At 43.2% G+C, this 25080-nt stretch overlaps 1 protein-coding gene across 3 annotated transcripts in view; it reads left to right on the forward strand.

Annotated features, from left to right (window-relative positions):
* dock1 (dedicator of cytokinesis 1) overlaps positions 1 to 25080 on the forward strand; it is a 472808-nt gene that overhangs the window by 141249 nt on the left and 306479 nt on the right. For all 3 annotated transcript variants that reach the window (XM_068002361.1, XM_068002362.1, XM_068002363.1), the window contains 3 exons: positions 3365 to 3454; positions 9909 to 10009; positions 16305 to 16439. In XM_068002361.1, coding sequence (XP_067858462.1) covers positions 3365 to 3454; positions 9909 to 10009; positions 16305 to 16439 — 326 coding nt within the window. The remainder of the gene's footprint in view (positions 1 to 3364; positions 3455 to 9908; positions 10010 to 16304; positions 16440 to 25080) is intronic.

The following is a 25080-nucleotide window of genomic DNA, read 5'->3' on the forward strand; positions in this document are numbered from 1 at the left end:
AATATTGGCTTGCTGAGACCTGCCTTGAGTAGATCAGTTCAGGTTGCTTCATCATTGACTTTCAGTTGATGCCAGCTCTTGGTTACAATATGTATGTCAAATGTTACAGACCCTTCCACTGATTGATATTCATAACAAATGTTGGAAATATACAGCAGGTCAGTCAGCAGTATTCTCTCAAAGAGTTATACCTGAAACATTAATCTGTCTTCTCTTACAAAGCAAGTCAGTCGGCATTGTTTAATTCCAACATTTTCTGTTTTTAGAATAATAGAACCTTACAGCACTGAAGAAGGCCATTTAGACCATCGTGCCTGTGCCGGCTTTTTGAATGAGCTATTCAATTACTCCCACTTTCCTGCTCTTTCCCTATAGCCCTGCAATTTTTTCTTTTTCAAGTATATATCCAATTCTTTTTTGAAAGTTACTATTAAATCTGCTTCCTTTCAGGCATTGAATTCCATATTATAACAACTCGCTGTGTGAAAAAAATTCTCCTCATTTACCTCCTGGTTCTTTTGCCAATTATCTTAAATCTGTGTTCTCTGATTATCGACCCTCTTGCCAGCGGAAACAGTTTCTTCCTATCTACTCTGTCAAAACCCTTCATAATTTTGAACACCTCCATTAAATCTCCCCATAACCTTATCTGTTCTAAGGAGAACAATCCCAGCTTCTCCAGTCTCTCCACATAACTGAAGTCCCTCATCCCTGGCACCATTCTAGTATGTCTCTGCACCCTCTCCAAGGTCTTGTCATCCTTCCTATAATATGGTGCCCAGAATTCGACACAGAATACTCCAGCTGAGGCCTGACCAGTGATTTATGAAGTTTTAGCATAACTTCCTTGCTTTTGTATTCAATGGCTCTATTTATAAAGCCCAGGATCCTGTATGCTTTATGAACATACTCAACGTCTCCTGCCACCTTCAAAGATTTGTGTATGTGCAGCCCCAGGTCTCTCTGTTCCTGCACCCCCATTAAAATTGTACCAGTTTAGTTTATATTGCATCTCCTCATCCTTCCAAAATGCATCACCTCACACTTCTTCGCATTAAATTTCAGATTTTGTTTCAGATTTCCAGCATTTGCAATTTTAATTTTTATTGATATTCACAGTTCCTGCTTTTTTTTTGTTCTGATGTTGTGTAACTTTCAGAGACATCGGACTTGCTCCATACTCAACATAAGTATTCATCATGATTCACTTGCAAGTGTCATACTGACAAAATGTTTGAACTAGATGCTTCCATATCAAACCTTGAGCCCTGGCCTTCCAAGAAGGAAATCTCTAGTTCCAGGTCAAGTGCTTTTAGGAGAGATTACAACAAAAAAATTGCACCAGTTAATCAGTGTGCTCCATTGGATCATATGATCAATAAAACATAACCTTACTCTCTCTCCCATGATGTGAAACCTGCACCATTATATGTGAACAACAACAACAACTTGCATTTATATAGCGCATTTAACGCAGTAAAACATCCCATGGTGCTTCATAGGAGTGTTATCTAACAAAATTTGACACTTAGCCACATAAGGAGATATTAGGACAAGTGAAGAGGTAGGTTTTAAGGAGTGTTTTAAAGGAGGAGAGAGAGGTAGAGAGGTTTAGGGAGGGAATTTCAGAGCTTAAGGCCTAGACAGCTGAAGGCATGGCTGCCAATGGAGGAGTGATTAAAATCGAGGATGCACATGAAGCCAGAATTGGAGGAGCACAGAGATCTTGGAAGGTTGTAGGGCTAGGGGAGGCTGCAGAGATAGGGAAGGGCAAGGCATTGGAGAGATTTGAAAACAAGGATGAACATTTTAAAATCAAGGTGTTGCCAGATCGGGAGCCACTGCAGGTCAGCGAGCACGTGGGTAATGGGTGATAAGGACTTGGTGCGAGTTAGGATACGTACAACAGAGTTTTCGATGAGCTCAAATTCATGGAGTGTCTAATATGCTCAGATTTAACAGTTAACCTCTTAAGTGTGGGATGTAGTTCACTGGAGATGATGTGCGATGCCCATTGTGTCTCTCCTAAAAGGTGAAAAATACCACACCATCAGACCAATACAACAAAAGCAAAATACTGCGGATGCTGGAGGTCTGAAATAAAAACAGAAAATGCTGGAGAAGCTCAGCAAGTCAGACAGCATCTGTGGAGAAAGAAACAGGGTTAACGTTTCAGATCGAAGACCTTTCGTCAGCTTTTCTTGCAAGGAAGGTGGTAATGGGACAGTTTAAGAAACAGAAGATCGGTCAGGAGTAGCTGTAAATGGCAACCATAGTAGAACCATTACCAGCACTTGCTGTCTGAAAAAATGGGAGCAGTGGTTATGATCTGAAGTTATTGAAATCAGTGTTGAATTCGGAAGGTTGTAAAGTGCCTAAACGAAAGATGAGGTGCTGTTCCTCGAGCTTATGTTGAGCTTCATTGGAACAGTGTAAGAGGCCAAGGACAGAGAGGTCAGAGTGGGAGTGGAACGGGGAATTAAAATGGCAAGCGACCGGCAGGTCAGGATCACACTTGCGACAGAGCAGAGGCGATTACCCAATCTGCGTTTAGTCTCCCCAATGTAGAGGAGACCAAACATCCAGGCTAAAACTATTTGATTTATTTACAGGTTAATTAATACACAACAGTCAATAATGAAAATAGATACTGAATGAAAATTAATGAAATTAAAATCTGTTCATAAGAGATTAAAATACTATTTTTAGAATGCATTTTTTTGAGAAAAGACATGGGTGTGGGGTTAGGGCAAGGAGTAGCCTGGGGAGCATTTGAATATGTGCGTATTTCTTGTTCAAGTTCCTGTTGTCATGATTCTTGTTCGTGCTTTTTTGTCAACATTTAACATTGAAACTGCCTATGTATACATATGTATGGAAATAGTTGCCTATAATGTTGTAGTTGCATGATTTGGCCAGTAGGTGATGCTGTGGAGTGAATTTCTGAAGTCCCTCTCCCAACCCAGTTGCCATCTTGTATATTAAAAAATATTATATTCAACATTGTGGGCAACGCTATGGGCAGTTTACTTTTAATGTATTAAAACTCATATAGCATGCACTTCCAGTGTCACACTTACTTCCGGTCACACTGTTTCTACCACGTGACATAGTGGAACTAGGATCAGCATAGACACGATGGGCCAAATCGCTTCCTCCTACATTGAAATTTCTGTGATTTTATAAGAGCTGTGAAAAAATATCCTGAGCATTGTTTTTTTTTCTGGCATAAGTAATGCCCCACCAAAAACATTTGGATTCTTTGTCACAAGATATTCTCTGGATACAAAAGAAAACAAAATGAACATTAAGCACTGAATATTGTATTGGATTATGTATGCTCAAATCTAAACTTTTTTTTCAGTTTTTGCAAGATACACTTGATGCACTTTTTAACATCATGATGGAAAATTCTGACAGCGACACTTTTGACACATTAGTTTTTGATTCTCTGGTAAGTTTCATCTTTTGCAGCTGTTGTCATTTTCTTTTAACCACAACCCTGTTAAATATAGCAGAACTTCAGATAGTTATGAATTGGCTAGTGTTTTAATCATTAGCTTTTGAATAATATCCTTAGTAGATTGATAACGGTATACTTCGCTGTAATTTCACTAATGTGCACCACTCTTCTTCCTCTTCTATTGCAGACTATTAGATGCTAATATTATGGATGGCATTGAGTATTGAGAATTGTTACAGATTACTACTTTGAAAACTAAAAGGATTATGTTTTTATTGTTTCCTAAACTGAGTTTATAAATATGCAAGTTTTTTTTAATGGAACCTGTCTCGTACCCCAATAATCGTGGGGGACTTTAATCTTCATATAGACTGGACAGATCAAATTGGCAAAGGTAGTTTGGAGGATGAATTCATGGAATGCATTGAGACAGTTTCCTAGAACAATACGTCGTGGAACCAACTAGGGAACAGGCTATTTTAGATCTTGTCTTGTGGATTGAGACAGGGTTAATTAGTAATCTCATAGTAAGGGATCCTCTGGGGAAGAATGATCATAATATGATAGAATTTCACATTGAGTTTGAGAGTGAAGTACTTAAGTCAGAAACTAGAGTCTTAAACTTAAATAAAGCCAATTACATAGGTATTAGGGATGAGTTGGCTAAGGTAGATTGGGAAATTAGATTAAAAGGTATAACAGTAGATAAGCAATGGCAAACATTTAAAGAAATATTTCATAATTCTCAATGAACATACATTCAGGGGAAGAGTAATCCATCTATGGCTAACTAAAGACGTTAAGGATAGCATTAGATTAAAAGAAGAGGTGTATAATGTTGCCAAGAAGAATAGTAAGCCTGAGGATTGGGAGAGTTTTAGAAACTAGCAAAGGATTACCAAGAAATTGATAAAGAGGGAGAAAATAGAATATGAGAGTAAACTAGCAAGAAATATAAAAATAGATTGTAGGAGGTTCTACAAGTATGTAAAAAGGAAAGTAAATGTAGGTCCCTTAGAGGCTGAGACAGGAGAAGTTATAATGGGGAGTGAGGAAATGGCAGAGAAGCTAAACATATATTTTGTATCTGTCTTCACAGTAGAAGATACAAAACGCATACAGAAATAATGGGGAACCAAGGGGCTAATGAGAGTGAGGAACTTAAAGTAATTAAGATTAGTAAAGAAAAAGTACTGGAGAAATTAATGGGACTAAAAGTCGACAAACCCCCAGACCTGATGGCCTACATCCTAGGATTCTAAAAGAGGTGGCTGCAGAGATAGTGGATACATTAGTTGTGATCTTCCAAAATTCCCTAGATTCTAAAACGGTCTCAGTGGATTGGAAGGTAGGAAATGTAATACTGCTATTCAAGAAAGGAGGGGGAGAGAAAACAGGGAACTACAGGCCAGTTAACCTGACACCAGTAGTCGGGAAAATGCTGGAATCCATTATTAGGGAAGTAGTAACAGGGCACTTAGAAAATCATAATATGGTTAGGCAGAGCCAACATGGTTTTACGAAAGGGAAATTGTGTTTGACAAATCTATTAGAGTTTTTTGAGGATGTAACTAGCAGGGTAGATAAGGTGGAACCAGTGGATGTAGTATATTTGGATTTTCAAAAGGCGTTCGATAAGGTGCCACACAAATGGTTGTTACACAAGATTAGGGCTCATGGGGTTGGGGGTAATATGTTAGTGCAGATAGAGGATTGGTTAACGGACAGAAAACAGAGTAGAAATAAACGGGTCATTTTCAGATTGGCAGGCTGTAACTAGTGGGGTGCTGTAAGGATCAGTACTTGGGCCTCAGCTATTTACAATCTATATTAATGACTTAGATGAAGGGACTAAGTGTAATGTATCCAAGTTTGCTGACAATACAAAGCTAGGTGGGAAAATAAGCAGCGTGGAGGACACAAAGTGTTTGCAAAGGGATATAGACAGTTTAAGTGAGTGGACAAGAAGGTGGAAGATGGAGTATAATGTGGGGAAATGTGAGGTTATTCACTTTGGTAGGAAGAATAGAAAAACAGAAATTTTTTTAAATGGTGAGAAACTATTAAATGTTATTATTCATAGAGATTTGGGTGCCCTTGTACACGAAACACAGACAGTCAACATGCAGGTACAGCAAGCAATTAGGAAAGCAAATAGTATGTTGGCCTTTATTGCAAGGGGGTTGGAGTACAAGAGTAAGGAAGTCTTGCTACGGTTGTACAGGGCTTTGGTGCGACCACGCCTGGAGTACTGTGTACAGTTTTGGTCTCCTTACCTAAGGAAGGATATACTTGCCTTAGAGGTGGTGCAATGAAGGTTCACTAGATTGACTCCTGGGATGAGAGGGTTGTCCTATGTGGAGAGATTGAGTAGAGTGGGCCTATATTCTCTGCAGTTTAGAGGTGATATCATTGAAACATATAAAATTCCTCGAGGCATGACAGGGTAGATGCTGAGAGGCTGTTTCCTCTGGCTGGAGAGTCTAGAACTAGGGGGCATAGTCTCAGGATAAGGGGTCAGCCATTTAGGACTGAGATGAGGAGGAATTTCTTCACTCAGAGGGTTGTGTATCTTTGGAATTATCTACCCAAAGGCTGTGGATGGTGAGTTGTTGAATATATTCAATTGTAAACAATTTTACAACACCAAGTTATAGTCCAGCAATTTCATTGCTGGACTATAACTTGGTGTTGTAAAATTGTTTACAATTGTCAACCCCAGTCCATCACCGGCATCTCCACATCATGAATATATTCAAGGTTGAGATTGATAGATTTTTGGAGTCTAAGGCAATCAAGGGATATGGGGATCGTACGTGAAAGTAGAGTTGAGGTCGAAGATCAGCCATGATCTGATTGAATGGCGGAACAGGCTCGAGGGGCCTTATGGCCTACTCCTGATCCTATTTCTTATGTTCTTATGTTTTTCATTGCACTTTTCTAGGATACAGTATAAGAGTTTAGAATTTTCACTTAATTCTCCTGCTAGTACTTGTCATGAACAAATGGAAGATTTTAGAACAAGCAGGATGCATCACAGAGATAATTTGTAAATATTTAATTTGAATTAAGGCGACAAGATCCTATTCTGTCTCTTTTGAATCAGTTTACAGATTTTTGTGTTGGGAGATTTTTTAAATGAATTTACATTAATGATTTCTATATTGCATTTTACATTTTTATTATAAATGCTGTAAACTTTATTCTAACCTTATTCTAAAATTACTGAGAATTAGTCACTCACTCTCCTTTTTAAAGACAATCAATAGACTTGATCTGAAGAAAGCTTTTCAAAATTGTTCCCTAGCTTTTCTTAAATCAGTTTTGAATAATAGTCAACAGGTACTGCTGGAAGCTGAAGACAAAACAGTATAGCAGTTATGCTGTTGCTACTGATGCATGCTACAAAATGGTGCACAGTACACATCCTTAGCTTTCAGCTAACAAGATCAAGGCTGTTGGTAAAAATTTTAGTCACTGAGAAAAAAAATGTATTGAATGATTCAATTTTTTCACCTTTTTAATTTTTTTTTACGATTGGTAGGTTTTCCTGATTGACCATTCAGGATTGGTTGTTTTCCGAAGTTCTTAGAGGTTTCTTGGTGGTTTTCTAATTTTTTTTTGCTTTTGATTCACATGTTCCCGAACTCTTCAGTTCTGATTTCCTACTATTTTACTTTGATCTAGAAAATGTTACAGACGGAAAAAGGAGGATGCTGTGGGTATGGGAGTAGGCTTAGAGGTTCAGGAAGCAGGAATGGTTTGTTGGATAAAAAAAACTTAGTAGCAAAAAAATGGTTGCTGAGGTCAGGTCTGTGAGTTGGCCCAGAGGGTCGGGGAGTAGAAATTGTCTGTAAAGCCGAAGAAAGGCAGTAGAAAAGAAAAAAATCATGTTAGCACTAAATTTTGAGTCCTGGGTTTAAGTGTGAGGTTTTTTTTGTTATAGTGGGATGATGGGAAAATGCAGGGAAGCCGAAGGGGTAGGTTAACTGGAGCAGGAAAGAGAAATACTAAATAGATTAAATGAAAAATAAAACTTTCCTGCAAAAGTAGGATATGTTGTAAAAAGAAAATGGCAAGTGGAGCTGGATGACTGTGCCATAGCACCACAAGTGGTCAGAGGACTAAAATGCAATGAAAGATAAGTACACTGGCAATTTTAACAGGCATTGCAGTGTTATGAAAGCAGGTGTTACTAATGTCACATTGTTACAAAAGAATGGCTAAAGTGTAACTAAATTGTGAAAACTGGAAATAATCATGACAAATGTGAAGAATATTAATATTAATATATTACTAATTAAGTGGCATTGCGTATGCGGAGTCAAGACCAAGTGTAGTCTCAAGTAAAATGAGATTAGAGGGCAGGAATAATTGGACCAAGGTATGCAAATATATTTGAGTTCCTATTTTAAAGTCATTCATTATGCCCTTATTTTTATTCAATACTATGATTTTATATTATTATTTATAGTTAAATAGCAAAACTTGCAGGAATTTGGGATGTACTGAAGCAGAATTGGTTGGAGCACAGGAATTTCTCTGCAGTACAGGCTGAGGAGCTAGAAGATGCAAAGATGAAGGATTATAGCACTATCACTGGAGGAAGGGTGATATAAGTATACATAGCCAATTTCCATTATAATGTGAACGTAGGAAGTTGAAATGGGAAAAGGTTTTCACAAAAACATTAAAACAAGAAGTAAGGCTTTGCAAAGAGGAAGTGTGCACAGATGCAGACTTTTTATATTGATGTTAGATTTAACAGGTAATGCAAATCCGTCACCTTTTGTTAGAAGTAAAGCAAAAGTATTAATACTATTTTTTTAAAAGTATTTGAAAATACCTTTCTTCCATTCCATCCTTCTCCCCGCCTTGCCTGAAGACATGGATTCATTCAAGTGGTTGGTCTTCACAAAAAAAAGAAAAGCAGCTGGCTGTCTTATTTTGGGTTCTTTTGACCTGGAGCCAGAAATTTACAAGCAGTTACAGTGATTAAGCCCAAGCTTTTACAAACCGCTGCAATTGCCTTGATATGCCAGTTACCCATAGGATGTACTGGAGCAATGATGTTATCAAAACAGGCCAGGTTAGCAGCTAAATATTACAATCATATTCCAGCCTATTTGTACTCAATGCCATTGGAGGTCCAATATTAAATAGGATATCAACCCAGAATTGAAATTAAGTCGAGCGGCTAGGACAAAAATATTTAAAACAAATGTTTAAAAAATAATTCTATGCTCAAAGGATGAGAAACATTAGGACTAATCTACCAAGTATGACAGTGGAATCAGACATTAGAGGCATTCACTTTGCATTTGGATGCTAGGTTGGGTGAACTGAAATACTCGAGAGATAAGCATGATGGGCCAAATGGCCTTTCTCTAATCCTTGTTTTTTTTTCATATTTAAATTGTGCCATCTTTTTATCTGCTATCATACCAGTTGTTGTTTATGTGCATGATTATTGAGCCTAAATTCAATATTGCTTTGCGCAAAGAATTTTGGAGTCTCAAAAGTAGTATTTGCCTACACAGGTGGTCAAGTGCATTCTGCACTGCTACCATTTTCCAAGAAAGAAACTCGGGCGATAGGTTAAAAGACATTCCAATTCATCCTTGATTACTTGCTGGCAACTCTGTTAGGTTCCAGTTGACAGCATTTGTTTGGCTGCCACAAGAAATAATCCTCATAGTTTGCTATGCATTAGTGTCTGGATTTGACTATTACACTTATGACGTCATTAGCAGATCTTGTCACGGCTTATCTACATTGGCATCTACCCCTCTGAATTGGACCATTTTGGTATGCTCCAACTGTGTGTGAAGGATACTTGCTTGAAGAATGGTAGACTTTGGAAGATCATTCTTCCAATGAAGGCATATTCTGCACCCTGTAATCCCACCCAAACAACCTCCCAAGTTAAGCAGGGATATAGGTTTTTAGTGTTAGGAGTTTGATGGTCAGTTTTAGTTTAACTTCATCAAGGTGAGCTGGAGTAATGGTGCTTTATAGGAGGTGGAACGAAGTCACATGCAAAATCATGACATTTTCATTTGTGCGCTAGGCATCTAATTTCCCCAGAACTTCATATTTCAAGAATATGGAATGCTCTACATGGTAGCTAATCTATCATTGCACTGATCTTGCTTACACTGTATATGGTTATTTACCGTAGTGTTTTTCTGTTTTGCATTTACCTTAAGAAGCGGCAGAATCATTTGTCAGTCTTTGGTAGCAAAATAGTGTTGAAAATATGGCAACATTAATTTAAGATCAATTACAGTATTTGGAGTAACAAATCTATTGTTGTATTTATTCAGTGCAGTAGAATTTACCATCCATGACATGTCCAACAATTGGATACAGACTTGTTCAAGCTATGGCCTCATTGAGTGAATGCTATTTGTTTAAACCCATCTTTTTTTCCCCCAAAACACAGGTATTTATTATTGGACTGATTGCTGATAGAAAATTTCAGCATTTCAACCCTGTTCTTGAAACCTATATCAAAAAGCACTTTAGCGCAACCTTGGCTTACACGTGAGTGTTTCAAGACATCTATCGTTAAAATCTGCATTAAGTTAGTACATTCTGAATTGTTGGTTGGTTTCCAAATTTGTGTAAAATGTTATGCATCTTTCCCCGGTGACAGGTATCCACAATATGTGCTTGCCTTCTTACTTTGTTTCATGCTCAACAAAAGGGTTTATTGATTCACTTGAAGCTAGTCTGCTGGTCACTGAATACCTGGAAGCCTATCCTAGTGACTGGGACCCCGCAGCTCAAGTCTTACCAATGAATAGACACTTTGAATGTAGATCTTCCAGCTGTTGTAGCTGGTAGTGTTGGTGAGGAAAATTGGATGAGCAGACTTTCTCCCTGTGATTTCCCAGCATTGGAAAATTGTTAGTGTTGAAGCCTCTCATGCAAAAGTGCCCAAATAATATGTACATTACTTGGTGGTACTTTTTGTCAGTTACCTTGTGGGGAATCCACATAATGCCTCCATTGCAGATGTAAAATTGGTGTTTCTGGTGTAAGGTGTGTTCTACTGTAGAGTTTGTGCTTTGTGTTTTGATTCTTGAATTTGTTTCCATTTTTTTCCCCTTACATTTGTTGTTAGTTTGAATTCGGCCCTAGATTTTGCATTTCTATTAATTTTTGGCCTCAGTATTTTCCATTTCTGGCTTTTTGCAAGCTGCAATTTGAGTTGCAGCAACCAGATTCTGGAGCTGGGAATTCCCTAATGGATTCTTCTTAATCTACTTGTTTTGGAAGAATAAAAAGAGGATCAGAGACAGATCCATTTATACATGAGACAGATTACTCTTACCTGCCTTTACCCAACCAGCCATGTCTATGGACTAAGGAACAGCAACCTCTTTGCATAAGAGATCTGCCTCCACCATCTGTGATTCCCCGGGAAAGTAATTATGAAGAATATGTTACATTCTTTGAGCAGAACTTTCAGATCAGTAATGGATGGCTCTGTCTGTGTTATGAAGATGACCACAGCCGCAAATTTTATCCAACTAGATTATTTCAAGCTTACCTATGGGTATAGGTGCCAAATCAGTCAATCTGCAGTGCACAGATGCATACTGGAGGTGACTGATGTCTTGTTTGCCATAGTCCACCCCTTTTGTTTTACTCTACCGCCACCACCCCATTGAAAGCTGCCAGCTGTACAAGACAGCATTGCTTATTTTCTGTTTGGCAAGTTTCCCCAAAGTGCAGGGTGTTATAGATGTCAAGGATGTGGCCACCTGGACTCCTATCATCATCCCATGGCCTTCATGAAGTTCCAATCCCTTGCCTCTGCAGCTGAAGGTAGTCTCGAACTCACTGTTTGGCTAATCCCTCACTGCCATCACCAATTGTTCCTCTTAATTTGTGCTTTTTGATTCAACTAGTGCTCCATCCTGCATCTCATTAACTGAACTCTCTGGAGTTGATATATCTGTACTGGTGCTTGCTACTGTTGGATTGAGTAGTGTAGGTTGCTGTGAGGTGCTAGGGAGACCTCTGGGTCAGCTCTTCCCAGATATCAAGAGAAACCTGTTAGAATGCTGTCAGTAATATACCCCTTCAAATAGAGTTTACTTGGCAAATTATTGTGTGCTATGTTGCTGAGATGCAGTGTATGCTTGTTCGTCAGTGAGGATTAGGGGAAAGAATAGTAATAAACAAAGGACTGCATGACAAAAATGATGCAGTTTGTCTTCTATAGCTTTGTAGTTCCTGTAGTTTGGTTCACTTGTTCTGTACCTTCCACCCAAGTATGTCTCAAAACCCCTCAGTTCTAAAATCTTTTTGGCTTGAGTTGCACCTCTATGGCAGCATCTTCAAATTGAGCCATTCTGCTTCTGTGTTTTCTGCTATTGTGCAAGAAGTGTTTCTGAATTTGGCAGATATTCAATACAGCTCCCTTTTAAGTGCAAGCAGCAGCCTTTTAAGAGCTACTACCTCACCTGAAATCCTACCGCTTACAGTTAGCTCCATGCATTTTCATTGTGCCTTCTGACCTCTGCCACCCATGAGGACAAGAGCAGCAATGTTGTGGGAACACCATCACTTTTAGGTTCCTCTCCAAGTCACTTGCCATTTTGACTTGGACATGTATCCACCTAGATTTCACAGTAGCCTGATCTGGAGATTCTTAGACATTGTGATAGGTTTCCATGTGTGTCAGATACCCTGTTGACTAAAATAAAAACAACATTTGTGATTCACAGACTTCTACTTGATGTCATGGCTCTTAAGAGGACTAGCAACTAGCTACTGAACATAGCATTTTTTGTCCTATGTTATTAATAATCTTGGCATGTTGGAAAAATCCAGCTTGCTTACAAATTCTAACAAAAAGAGAATGTTATGATGGATCATATAAAGTTAAAGTTTATTATTAATAAAGCAATCTGGTATGTAAATACTCCAGACTGCAGTGCCACAGACTGCTAGGGCGTAGATTTGGATTTGATTCTTTACATGGCAAGTTCTCCATCTTTGCCATTGAGACTGCTGAATGTAGAGTATGCAGATTACAAGGAGAAAGCGGTTGGATCCTGTGATGGAGTATTTATGAAAGTTGAACTACTTTCCAAGATTTTTAATGACCATAATCCTTTTATCGCTGGGGTCTAGACAATAATATAACTCAGACTGATGAAATGACATTTTCTCCTTTCTACTTGATATTAGGAGCCTAAGAATTCAGGCAGTTTCAAACCAGTGGGCATGAGTCCGCAGCCCAAAACTTTCCATATTTTAGTATAAAATTAATTGTCTCCCTTAAAGAGTCCAAATGGAAGCCTGGTATGAGAAATTGAAATGCTATACCATTGCAGCACATGTGCTCTTCTGAGATTAGGGATAAAGTAAATTGATTAGACAAAGTAAATGGACCTGCAATCTGCATCAGATTTGAATGCTTCGTGCTGAAACTGGTTATAAAAAGCCTTTAAGTATCATAGCATCATAATAAGGTACAGCACAGGAGGAGGCCATTCGGCACATCGTGCTGTGCCAGCTCTTTGAAAGAGATATCCAATTCGTCCCATTCCCCATAGTTCTGTAATTTTTTTCCCTTCAACTATTTATCCAATTCCCTTTTGAAAGTTACTATTGAATCTGCTTCCACCACCAATCTTTCATGCAGTGCATTCCAGATCATTACATCTCGCTGCGTAAAAAAATGTTTCCTCATGTTGCCTCTGGCTCTTTTGCCGATCACCGTAAATCTGTGTCCTCTAGTTACTGACCCTTCTGCCACTGGAAACGGTTTCTCCTTATTTACTCTGTCAAAACCATTCATGATTTTGAATACCTCTATCAAATCTCTCCTTAATCTTCTCTGTTCTATGGAGAACAACCCCAGCCTCTCCAGTCTCTCCACATAACTGAAGTCCCTCATCCCTAGTAAATCTCTTCTGCACCCTCACTAAGGCCGTGACATCCTTCCTAAATTGTGTGCCCAGAATTGAACAGAATACTTGAGCTGAGGCCTAACCAGTGTTTTATAAAGGCTTAGTATAACTTCCTTGCTTTTATACTCTATGCCGCTATTAATAAAGCCCAGGATCCCATATGGTTTTTTAACTTGTCCTGCCACCTTCAACAATTTGTGTACATACACCCCCAGGTCTCTCTGTTCCTACATTCCCTTTAAAATTGTACAATTTAGTTTATATTGCCTCTCCTCATTCTTCCTACCAAAATGTATCACTTCATACTTCTCTGCATTAAATTTCACCAGTCTGTCTATATCCTCCTGAAGTCTGTTACTATCCTCCAAATTGTTTACTACATTTCCGAGTTTTGTGTCATCTGCAAACTTTGAAATTATACCCTCTATACCCGAGTCCAGGTCGTTAATATATATCAAACACAGTCGTGGTCCTAATACTGACCCCTGGGGAACACCACTGTATACTTCCCTCCAATCTGAAAAACAATCGTTCACCACTACTCGCTTCTTTCTGTCCCTTAGCTAATTTTGTATCCACGCTGCCACTGTCCCTTTAATCCTATGGGCTTAGACTTGCTGGCAAAATTAAACATGTGGTACTTTATCAAATGCCTTTTGAAAGTCCATATACACAACATCAACTGCACTACCCACATCAACCGTCTCCATTACTTCATCAAAGAACTCAATCAAAGTAATCAAACACGATTTTCCTTTAATCAATCCATGCTGAGTTTCATTTATTAGCCCATACCTTTCGAAGTGCCAGTTAATTTTGTCCCGGAATATTGTCTCTAAACGTTTCCCCACCACCGACGTTAGGCTGACTGGCCTGTAATTGCTGGGTTTATCCCTCTCCCCTTTTTGAACAGGGGTGTAACATTTGTAATCCTCCAATCCTCCGGCACTGTCCTCATTTCTAAGGAGGATTGGAAGATTGTGGCCAGAGCTTCAGCAATTTCCACCCCTACTTCCACTTCCCTCAGTAACCTAGGATGCATCCCATCTGGACCTGGTGACTTTTCTACTTTGAATACTGCCAATATTTTAAGTACCTCCTCTTTATCTTTTTTATGCTATCCACTATCACTACTACTTCCTCCTTTACTGCTACACTGGCAACATCCTCTTCTCTAGTTAAGACTGATGCAAAGTATTCAGTTAGTACCTCAGCTGCAGCAATGCCCTCTAACGCCACAAGAAGATCTCCTTATTTGTCCCTAATTGGCCCCACCCTTCCTTTGACTACCCTTTTACTATTTATATGTTTATAAAAGATTTTTTGGTTCCCCTTTATATCAGCTGCTAATCTATTCTCATGCTCTCTCTCTTTGCCCCTCTTATTCCCTTTTTTAGATCTCCTCTGTAATTTTCCTATTCAGCCTGTTTCTCTACTGTATTATGGACCTTACATTCATCATAAGCCTCCTTTTACTGTTTCATTTTAATCTCTATATCTTTAGTCATCCAGCAAGCTCTAGCTTTGGATGCCCTTCCTTTTCCCCCTTGTGGGAATGTCTACTTTGCACCTGAACCATCTCCTCCTTGATGGCCTCCCATTGTTCAATTACTGTTTTGCCTGTCAGATGATTCCAATCCATCTGGGCAAGATCCCTTTTTAACTTACTGAAACTTGTAGTTATTTAGATTGTGGTCGATACTTTTGCTCAAAACAGATGCCCCAAAGCAGAGGGGCACTGAATTGGCAGTCTCCACTGCATTGCTGTGATGACATACTGAGGGGAGATCAAGTTCTGCTGTGCAGTGGTGGAGAGAAAATCAAAATGGGACTCTCTTGCACATCTCTCAGTTACTAGCCTGGTAGAGGGTCACCATCTAACACAGGAGGTGCATATCATAGAGGACTAGCAACTTTACTTCTTTGCTCATAAGGAAGCAGCTGATCTTCCCCCTTACAAAACAGCTGAGGGCAGGAACTCACCCCGGGGAAATTGCAGGTGCGCGGCAGATTGTAATATATAGTGGCACAGCACATTTATTCCTCCATCTCAGAATGTAGCATTTAATAGTTTGAAGGAAAAGCGGGCAGTTTTACCCAAGGTGCTCAGTGACGATATACAGACTCCATGATGCCCCTGTCCAGTGAGCTTTTGATGTGTGGAAATGATGAGTTCTAGCATCGGCCCTATAAATAGCTCTGTCAGGGTGGGTGGGAATATCATGGGAACACCTGCTTCTGGCCAGTTTAAAGGGGACATGGGTAAAGATCTGCAATCTGATCATCCACCTACGTTGTTGTGGGAAATGATAGAAGGGAACAAAATGGTCCGGGGGAGTTGTTGGATCATATTGAGCTATTGGTCCACATGTTGGTGGTGGGGAGGGGGGGTGGGAGCGGGGGCCTTGGGGAATAGACTGTAGGATAATCCAGTGCGGTTGCACGTTTTGTTTACTTTGCAAATCTATGGGAATGGGGGTCACAGGACAAACCAATGCGACTGGGGAAATAAGATCCGAAACAAATCGATGAGATTGTGCAACTGGCTTAGATAAAAAAAACCTGCAGAAGCAGAATGTACTCACTAGGTTGAAGATAAACACATGAGGGAGAAAGGAATAGAGGGGGTGATGTTGATAGGGTTAGATGAAGAGGGGTGGGAGGAGGCTCGTGTGGAGCATAAACACTGGCATAGACCAGTTGGGCCAAATGGCCTGTTTCTGTGCTGTACATTCTATGTAAAAAAAAGAGAAAATTGGTTTTGGGGAAAGGGTTAGTGGGAAGAGTCTGCAGTCAGGCTTCTTGCAGATTATACATATATAGTGAGATGTTCGGTTTAATTGTCTAAAACAGCACAATGTGTATAAATGATATGTGTTGAACTAACTTAAGTCTTAATTTTTAATCAGGAAACTTACCACAGTATTGAAAAACTATGTGGACCACTCAGAGAAGCCTACTGTGACAGAACAACTCTTCAAAGCAATGAAATCCTTAGAATATGTCTTCAAATTCATTGTTCGTTCGAGAATACTCTTTAATCAGTAAGTATTAAGTTGGTTGTCATAACTTTAATCTTGCTATTGATGTGCTCATGAACCCAAGCAAAATGTTTCAAAATATATTTTAATATGTTGCTGACTAATTAAATCTCCTGACTTGTAGGTTTCTTAAGCTACGTAATTTTACTCGAGGAAACTTGTAGGCCTCCGCATTTGCGCTCACGTTACGTGGCTTAAAAGATCGCAGAATTTTGGGCGTAAATGAATTATACCCATAACTTAAATATGCCCAATTCTCCTTGATCTTTTACATCCGTCCATCAAACCATTTGTCCAAACGAATCTCTGCCCACAAAACTAGCTGTGCCCCCAACTCTCAAAGTGAGTATCCTCCAATTGCGTTTGTTCGGGGGGGTCTCAACATTGCGTCCAGATTTTCAGGCGCAGCAGGAAACAGTCATTTTTCTGGCCTTTTAATTACATTTTTTGAGTGTTTTATAACAAAAATGATCTTCATTGAGACCTGCTCTGTATTATCTATTTCTTTCAATGCATTTTTGTGGCAAAGTGTAAGTCACATTAAAAAATGAAAAGCTCCCCTGATTGTAGGTTCTTAAAAATGCTGTGTCTGGTGTGCATGAATGATGGTTAAATGAGTTGAAACTTTAAACTTTAAGACACAAAGAAGAAATATACTGGTGTAGGTTTGGCTTTTCCTTGGGCTCCGATTGTTTACGCTGATTTATGCCCATTTTAAGTTCGATTGGGAGGATACTTGGGTGTGACTTGACATCAGCAAAATGGGCACATCTTCGGGTGCAATTTTGGGTGCAACTTCCAGGTTGCCCCCAAGGAGGAAACTCCAGGCAGTACAGTTTTTAAAAAATGAGCCCATTGAATTGATTGGTATCTATTTTCTAGAATGAAAAGCCCAAATTCTTCATTTCTCCTCATAAACTCTGACCTCTAACACTAAGGATTCGCCTTATGCTACTTCTCAGGTGTCAGCTGTGGCTGTTCTTGGGTGTCAGCCTTAGCTCAGTGGTTGCACTCTCAACTCTAAGTCAGATGGTTGAGTTCAAGTCCCACTCCAGAAATGTGAGCACATAATCCAGGCTGACGGTTCAGTGCAGTACTAAGGGAGTGGTATACTGTTGGAGGTGCCATCTTTCAGATGAGACGTTAAACCACCCTTTCAGTTGGACGTAAACAATCCCATGGCACTATTCGAAGAAGACCAGGAAACATAGAAACATGGAAAATAGGAGCAGGAGTAGGCCATTCGGCCCTTCGAGCCTGCTCTGCCATTCAATATGATCATGGCTGATCCTCTATCTCAATAGCATATTCCCGCTCTCTCCCCAAAACCCCATGATGCCTTTTGTGTCTAGAAATCTATCCAGCACCTTAAATATATTCAGTGAATTGGCTTCCACTGCCTTCTGTGGTGGAGAATTCCGCAGGTTCACCACCCTCTGAGTGAAGAAATTTCTCCTCATCTCAGTCCTAAATGTCCTACCCCGTATCCTGAGACTATGACCCCTTGTTCTGGACACCCGAGCCAGGGGAAACATCCTTCCTGCATCCAGTCTGTCTAGCCCTAGGAGTGTTCTCTCTGGTGCCCTGGCCAATATTTAGCCCTCTGTCAATATCACAAAACAGATTATATGGTCATTATTACATTGCTGTTTGTGGGACCTTGCTGTGTGCAAATTGGCTGTCGTGTTTCCTACATTACAACAGTGACTACACTTCACAAGTACTTCATTGGCTGTAAAGCGCTTTGGGATATCCTGAGGTTGTGAAGGCACTATAAAAATGCAAGTTAATTCTTTGTTTCTTTCTCCCTCTCTCACTCTTTCTCCCTTTCTCTTTCTCTATCTCTCTTTCTTTCTCTCTTGCTCTCTCTCTTTCACTCTTCTGCCTTCTGTGCTTAAATGTCTCCTTTGTGTCATAGTGCCCAGAACTGGACACAATGCTCAGGGTGTGATCAGACCAGAACAGTATGTAGTTTGATCATGATTTCCTCTGACTTATAGGGCATGATTTTAAATGAGGAAAAACTTATGGGTTTGGGGCAGAGGGGCAGTAAAAATTTTTAAAATCTAAAACCCGCCTCCAACCCGCCTATTTCTGGTTTTAATGGAAGCAGGACGAGGTGCTAGCGACCAACCCGCTCTTCGAAGGCAGGTCGGTCAGTAACAGCTTTCAAGAAGGCTGCAGACCTCCATTTTTACAGATTTTTTGTTCTTAACCCCTGGGGGCTGGGATTCCTGGGCGTTCTACTTCACGCCACTTGAGAAGAGGTGAGAAGGCCCGAAACTGCAGGTAAGTGCCTTTATAGCATTGCTTGTGGGCCCGGAGGAGCAGGAGTGCTTTCTCCAGGCCCAAAAAGCCTACCTGTAGCGACCCTGCAAACACGATCGACCTCCCTCCCCACGATCTCCGACCTCTTCCCCCCCACGATCTCCGACCTCTTCCCCCCCACGATCTCCGACCTCTTCCCCCCCACGATCTCCGACCTCTTCCCCCCCACGATCTCCGACCTCTTCCCCCCCACGATCTCCGACCTCTTCCCCCCCACGATCTCCGACCTCTTCCCCCCCACGATCTCCGACCTCTTCCCCCCCACGATCTCCGACCTCTTCCCCCCCACGATCTCCGACCTCTTCCCCCCCACGATCTCCGACCTCTTCCCCCCCCACGATCTCCGACCTCTTCCCCCCCACGATCTCCGACCTCTTCCCCCCCACGATCTCCGACCTCTTCCCCCCCACGATCTCCGACCTCTTCCCCCCCACGATCTCCGACCTCTTCCCCCCCACGATCTCCGACCTCTTCCCCCCCACGATCTCCGACCTCTTCCCCCCCACGATCTCCGACCTCGTCCCCCCCACGATCTCCGACCTCGTCCCCCCCACGATCTCCGACCTCTTCCCCCCCACGATCTCCGACCTCTTCCCCCCCCACGATCTCCGACCTCTTCCCCCCCACGATCTCCGACCTCTTCCCCCCCACGATCTCCGACCTCTTCCCCCCCACGATCTCCGACCTCTTCCCCCCCACGATCTCCGACCTCTTCCCCCCCACGATCTCCGACCTCTTCCCCCCCACGATCTCCGACCTCTTCCCCCCCACGATCTCCGACCTCTTCCCCCCCACGATCTCCGACCTCTTCCCCCCCACGATCTCCGACCTCTTCCCCCCCACGATCTCCGACCTCTTCCCCCCCACGATCTCCGACCTCTTCCCCCCCACGATCTCCGACCTCTTCCCCCCCACGATCTCCGACCTCTTCCCCCCCACGATCTCCGACCTCTTCCCCCCCACGATCTCCGACCTCTTCCCCCCCACGATCTCCGACCTCTTCCCCCCCACGATCTCCGACCTCTTCCCCCCCACGATCTCCGACCTCTTCCCCCCCACGATCTCCGACCTCTTCCCCCCCACGATCTCCGACCTCTTCCCCCCCACGATCTCCGACCTCTTCCCCCCCACGATCTCCGACCTCTTCCCCCCCACGATCTCCGACCTCTTCCCCCCCACGATCTCCGACCTCTTCCCCCCCACGATCTCCGACCTCTTCCCCCCCACGATCTCCGACCTCTTCCCCCCCACGATCTCCGACCTCTTCCCCACCACGATCTCCGACCTCTTCCCCCCCCACGATCTCCGACCTCTTCCCCCCCCACGATCTCCGACCTCTTCCCCCCCACGATCTCCGACCTCTTCCCCCCCACGATCTCCGACCTCTTCCCCCCCACGATCTCCGACCTCTTCCCCCCCACGATCTCCGACCTCTTCCCCCCCACGATCTCCGACCTCTTCCCCCCCCACGATCTCCGACCTCTTCCCCCCCACGATCTCCGACCTCTTCCCCCCCACGATCTCCGACCTCTTCCCCCCCACGATCTCCGACCTCTTCCCCCCCACGATCTCCGACCTCTTCCCCCCCACGATCTCCGACCTCTTCCCCCCCACGATCTCCGACCTCTTCCCCCCCTCGATCTCCGACCTCTTCCCCCCCCACGATCTCCGACCTCTTCCCCCCCCACGATCTCCGACCTCTTCCCCCCCACGATCTCCGACCTCTTCCCCCCCACGATCTCCGACCTCTTCCCCCCCACGATCTCCGACCTCTTCCCCCCCACGATCTCCGACCTCTTCCCCCCCACGATCTCCGACCTCTTCCCCCCCACGATCTCCGACCTCTTCCCCCCCACGATCTCCGACCTCTTCCCCCCCACGATCTCCGACCTCTTCCCCCCCACGATCTCCGACCTCTTCCCCCCCACGATCTCCGACCTCTTCCCCCCCACGATCTCCGACCTCTTCCCCCCCACGATCTCCGACCTCTTCCCCCCCACGATCTCCGACCTCTTCCCCCCCACGATCTCCGACCCTTTCCCCCCCACGATCTCCGACCTCTTCCCCCCCACGATCTCCGACCTCTTCCCCCCCACGATCTCCGACCTCTTCCCCCCCACGATCTCCGACCTCTTCCCCCCCCACGATCTCCGACCTCTTCCCCCCCACGATCTCCGACCTCTTCCCCCCCACGATCTCCGACCTCTTCCCCCCCACGATCTCCGACCTCTTCCCCCCCACGATCACCGACCTCTTCCCCCCCACGATCTCCGACCTCTTCCCCCCCACGATCTCCGACCTCTTCCCCCCCACGATCTCCGACCTCTTCCCCCCCACGATCTCCGACCTCTTCCCCCCCACGATCTCCGACCTCTTCCCCCCCACGATCTCCGACCTCTTCCCCCCCACGATCTCCGACCTCTTCCCCCCCACGATCTCCGACCTCTTCCCCCCCACGATCTCCGACCTCTTCCCCCCCACGATCGCCGACCTCTTCCCCCCCACGATCGCCGACCTCTTCCCCCCCACGATCTCCGACCTCCCCCCCCCCAACGATCTCCGATCTCCCCCCCCCCCCCCCCCCCAACGATCTCCGACCTCCCCCCCCCAACGATCTCCGACCTCCCCCCCCCAACGATCTCCGACCTCCCCCCCCCAACGATCTCCGACCTCCCCCCCCCCCCCCAACGATCTCCGACCCCCCCCCCCAACGATCTCCGACCTCCCCCCCCCCCCCCAACGATCTCCGACCTCCCCCCCCCCCCCCCAACGATCTCCGACCTCCCCCCCCCCCCCCCAACGATCTCCGACCTCCCCCCCCCCCCACGATCTCCGACCTCCCCCCCACGATCTCCGACCTTCCCCCCCCCCCCCACGATCTCCGACCTCCCCCCCCCCCCCCACGATCTCCGACCTCCCCCCCCCCCACGATCTCCGACCTCCCCCCCCCCCCCACGATCTCCGACCTCCCCCCCCCCCCACGATCTCCGACCTCCCCCCACCCCACGATCTCCGACCTCCCCCCACGATCTCCGACCTCCCCCCACGATCTCCGACCTCCCCCCACGATCTCCGACCTCCCCCCACGATCTCCGACCTCCCCCCACGATCTCCGACCTCCCCCCACGATCTCCAACCCCCCCCTACCATGATCTCCAACCTCCCTCCACGATCTCCGACCCCCGCAATGACCCCTGACCCCAACCCCCCCCCCCCCCGATGACTGCCCCCGTGACGCCTGACAACTGAATCCCCTGGCGACTGACCCCCCCCGATGGCTGATGCCCCCTGATGAGTGACGCCTCCCCCCACCCCCTGCCCATGCCCCCCTCCCAATCTAACACTTACCTTTTCATGTCCTCTCGCTGGCTGCTCTCCCGTCCGACTGAGACCAGCATGTCAATCAGTCCAGCTTGTCAGGCGGGAAACATACAAAAAAAATAAAAGACGTCCTTACGTCAAAATCGTAGGGACGTCCAGGAAACCCATACTTACGGGTTTCCCGTCAGGAATTCCATTCTCCCTCTCTCCCCCCCCCACCCCCCCCCCCCACCCCCTCGATAAAGTCTTTTGCTTTGGCTACATATCAGTATGTTGACTTTGTTAATTGCTGTTCTGCATTGGTTAGACATGTTGAGTGTCAAGTCTACGACGACGGCTAGGTCTGGTTCAACATCCTCATTAGTCCTTTCAACACCTTTCATGGAGTATGATTCTCATCCATTTTTCTTTCCAAATCTGCAGTAATTTATATTTGTCTGCATTAAATTTCATCTGACATTGTTATGCCCACTTACGGATATTTTTATGAAGGCTTGTTGGGCAGAATCTTGTCCTTCTGATTCCACGTTGATTGATGTTGTAAGTTACCATTGTACAGATAATCCTCAACTTCACTTCTGATAATTGATTCCATTATTTTACCCAGAATTGAATTAAAACTAATGGGTCTGCAGTTGTCTAGTTATTTTTGAAAATGGTTTCCATGATTTCAATCTACTGGCACCTCCTCAGTGTCCAATGACTCCCTCATAATGATCATTGTCCCTCTCAAATCTCTTCCCTAGTCTCTCTCTGCTATAAGGGTCCTACGTGAACCAAGTTTGGGCAGACATAACCCAGCTCCTAGTGGGCATGTGCCCACTGCAAAAAATTCTCCTTGATTCAATACTAATTGACAATATTACTTAGAAATGGCATGGAATGGATGAGGGAAGTGGAAAAATATCCCACTGACTGCCGTAGCCATGGTTACCACAGAAGGATGTTCTTGGTGTCTTTGAGTAGAGCAGTATGGCGTATATCTCCAATAATTACTTTAGACAATTTGGCGCATTGGTTGTTTTTCATAACTTATTTTGTTAGCTTGCTGATGTTAATGTAATAGTCCATTGAACTATGGAAAACTAATTCAACAGTCTGTGTTTATATCTTGGGTCACATTCACGATCAGGTCTAGAGTTATGTTCTTGTTCTAATTGAATGTCTAAATTTTGATTGTTGCTCTTTGGGATAGAAGGCAACTAATTCATAGGATAGTGTAACTGATTGGCAGTCAACCAGAGTGAAACAAAGTAAAATGAGTTGCTCTTCAATGTTCTCTACATTATTTCTGTCAGCCGAATGCTATCTTTTTGTATACAAGTGTGAAAGGCTGCTGTCACTGCATAACTTGCATTTGCTACATTCTTAGTATATGATTATTAAGATTATTGGATACAATTTTGGCTCATGGTACAGAATTAGAAGTTGAATTTAAAGTGTAAACATTCTGGATTATCCTTGTTATCTTTAATGTGTATTTTGTGTGGTCTACCTGCTTCTTGCATGAGATATATGTCTGAGAACCAAATTAGGTTATTTTATAAATTGTATATTTCTTGTTTGAGTAACAAATAATAACATTTGGAAATTACATTTCCGGAAAAAATCTTTATTATATTATGTATGTGACTTATTTTGGGCCTTGCACTTTAACATGTTCCTGGAATACTTATTAGAGGATCTATGTCTACGTTATATACATTGGTAAGGATTAATTTATTTTTGTTTAAAGCCCCATATTTTCAATGAGGAGTTTTTTTTTTCCTGTTCCGCTGTTCCCTCCTTCCTCACCCATCCAATTTTCATCCCTCTTAAGGCATTGACTCATGCTGGGGTACGGTTCTATGGATACCAGCAGCTTCCAGTATGTCACCTAAGTGGCTAGTCTTCTTCATATGCAGGGCAAGTGACTCGGCTGAGTGCACAGTCCTGGCAATTGTTGCATCAGCTGCTTTAGTGCAATTTGGTGTCCAAGTACTGCAATTTTGCACGAGAAACCTTGGCGCCATTGAAAATACTAGTTTCTGAACAGATTGAGTAATAAATCATTTGCTGCAACTGATCATTTACCCCACTCGTGAGCCTTGAAAGGGAGTGTTTGGTATGCTATTCGACCATTCAGGTACATCACAATGGAGCCCAATCCTCTCCTCAACTGGTGTCCACACATGCGTACTTTCCAGCTATGTTATTAGAATACTGATCAGGATCGGGGGCTCTAGCTTATTTTTTGATTTTTTTTTTGTCGCTCTCTACTCCATGGCTGTTTAAGTTAATTGTTGTATTTCTATTGTCACTCTGGGTGAGATCAGATCTGGGACCTTCTTAGTATGACTCAGTATCATACCAGCTGGTGTATTTGTCCACTGAGGCATCAGGGGAACTAAGATTGTAGATTTTAATTGTAATGGATGTAATATTCTGGCATGTTACCAACATCATCATTTCAAAAATGCATTTAAGGAAATGCACACTCTGCTGTTTTTAGCTTCAAAAGTACAACTGATGTGTAATATATTTATTGTTTGCATTAGGGATGAAGATTTTCCAGAAGTTTTATATTGATTAAACAATATCCGTCATATTGCTTGCGGTTCTGTTTTGTATTTCATCAGTTGTAACTGACAGTGATTTGCACATCAGAAACTGTTATTTCCCTTCCCCTTCTTGTTCCAATGCATTTAAGAGCATTTGAAATTACAGCTTATACTCTCTTGCTACATCGCAATACTTTGGCATTTCACATGTAGTGTCATCCTACTATGCATTTTAAATAACCATTAGATCTAATGTGTAATCCATAATCAGTATATTAAAATATTTCCTATATTATTGCCATTATGGTTAAAAACTGTTAAGTTACATTGGAATATAGATGACATTCTTATAATTAGAAGATAAAAATGTTCATGAAGGTACAATTTACTCACAATGTTTTACAAAGGTTTCCTGCAGATTTGTTTATGAAAGTGGTTATTGTATTGTTTTGTAA

The sequence above is a fragment of the Heptranchias perlo genome, chromosome 21 (assembly GCF_035084215.1).
Source record: "Heptranchias perlo isolate sHepPer1 chromosome 21, sHepPer1.hap1, whole genome shotgun sequence".
NCBI lineage: Eukaryota > Metazoa > Chordata > Chondrichthyes > Hexanchiformes > Hexanchidae > Heptranchias > Heptranchias perlo.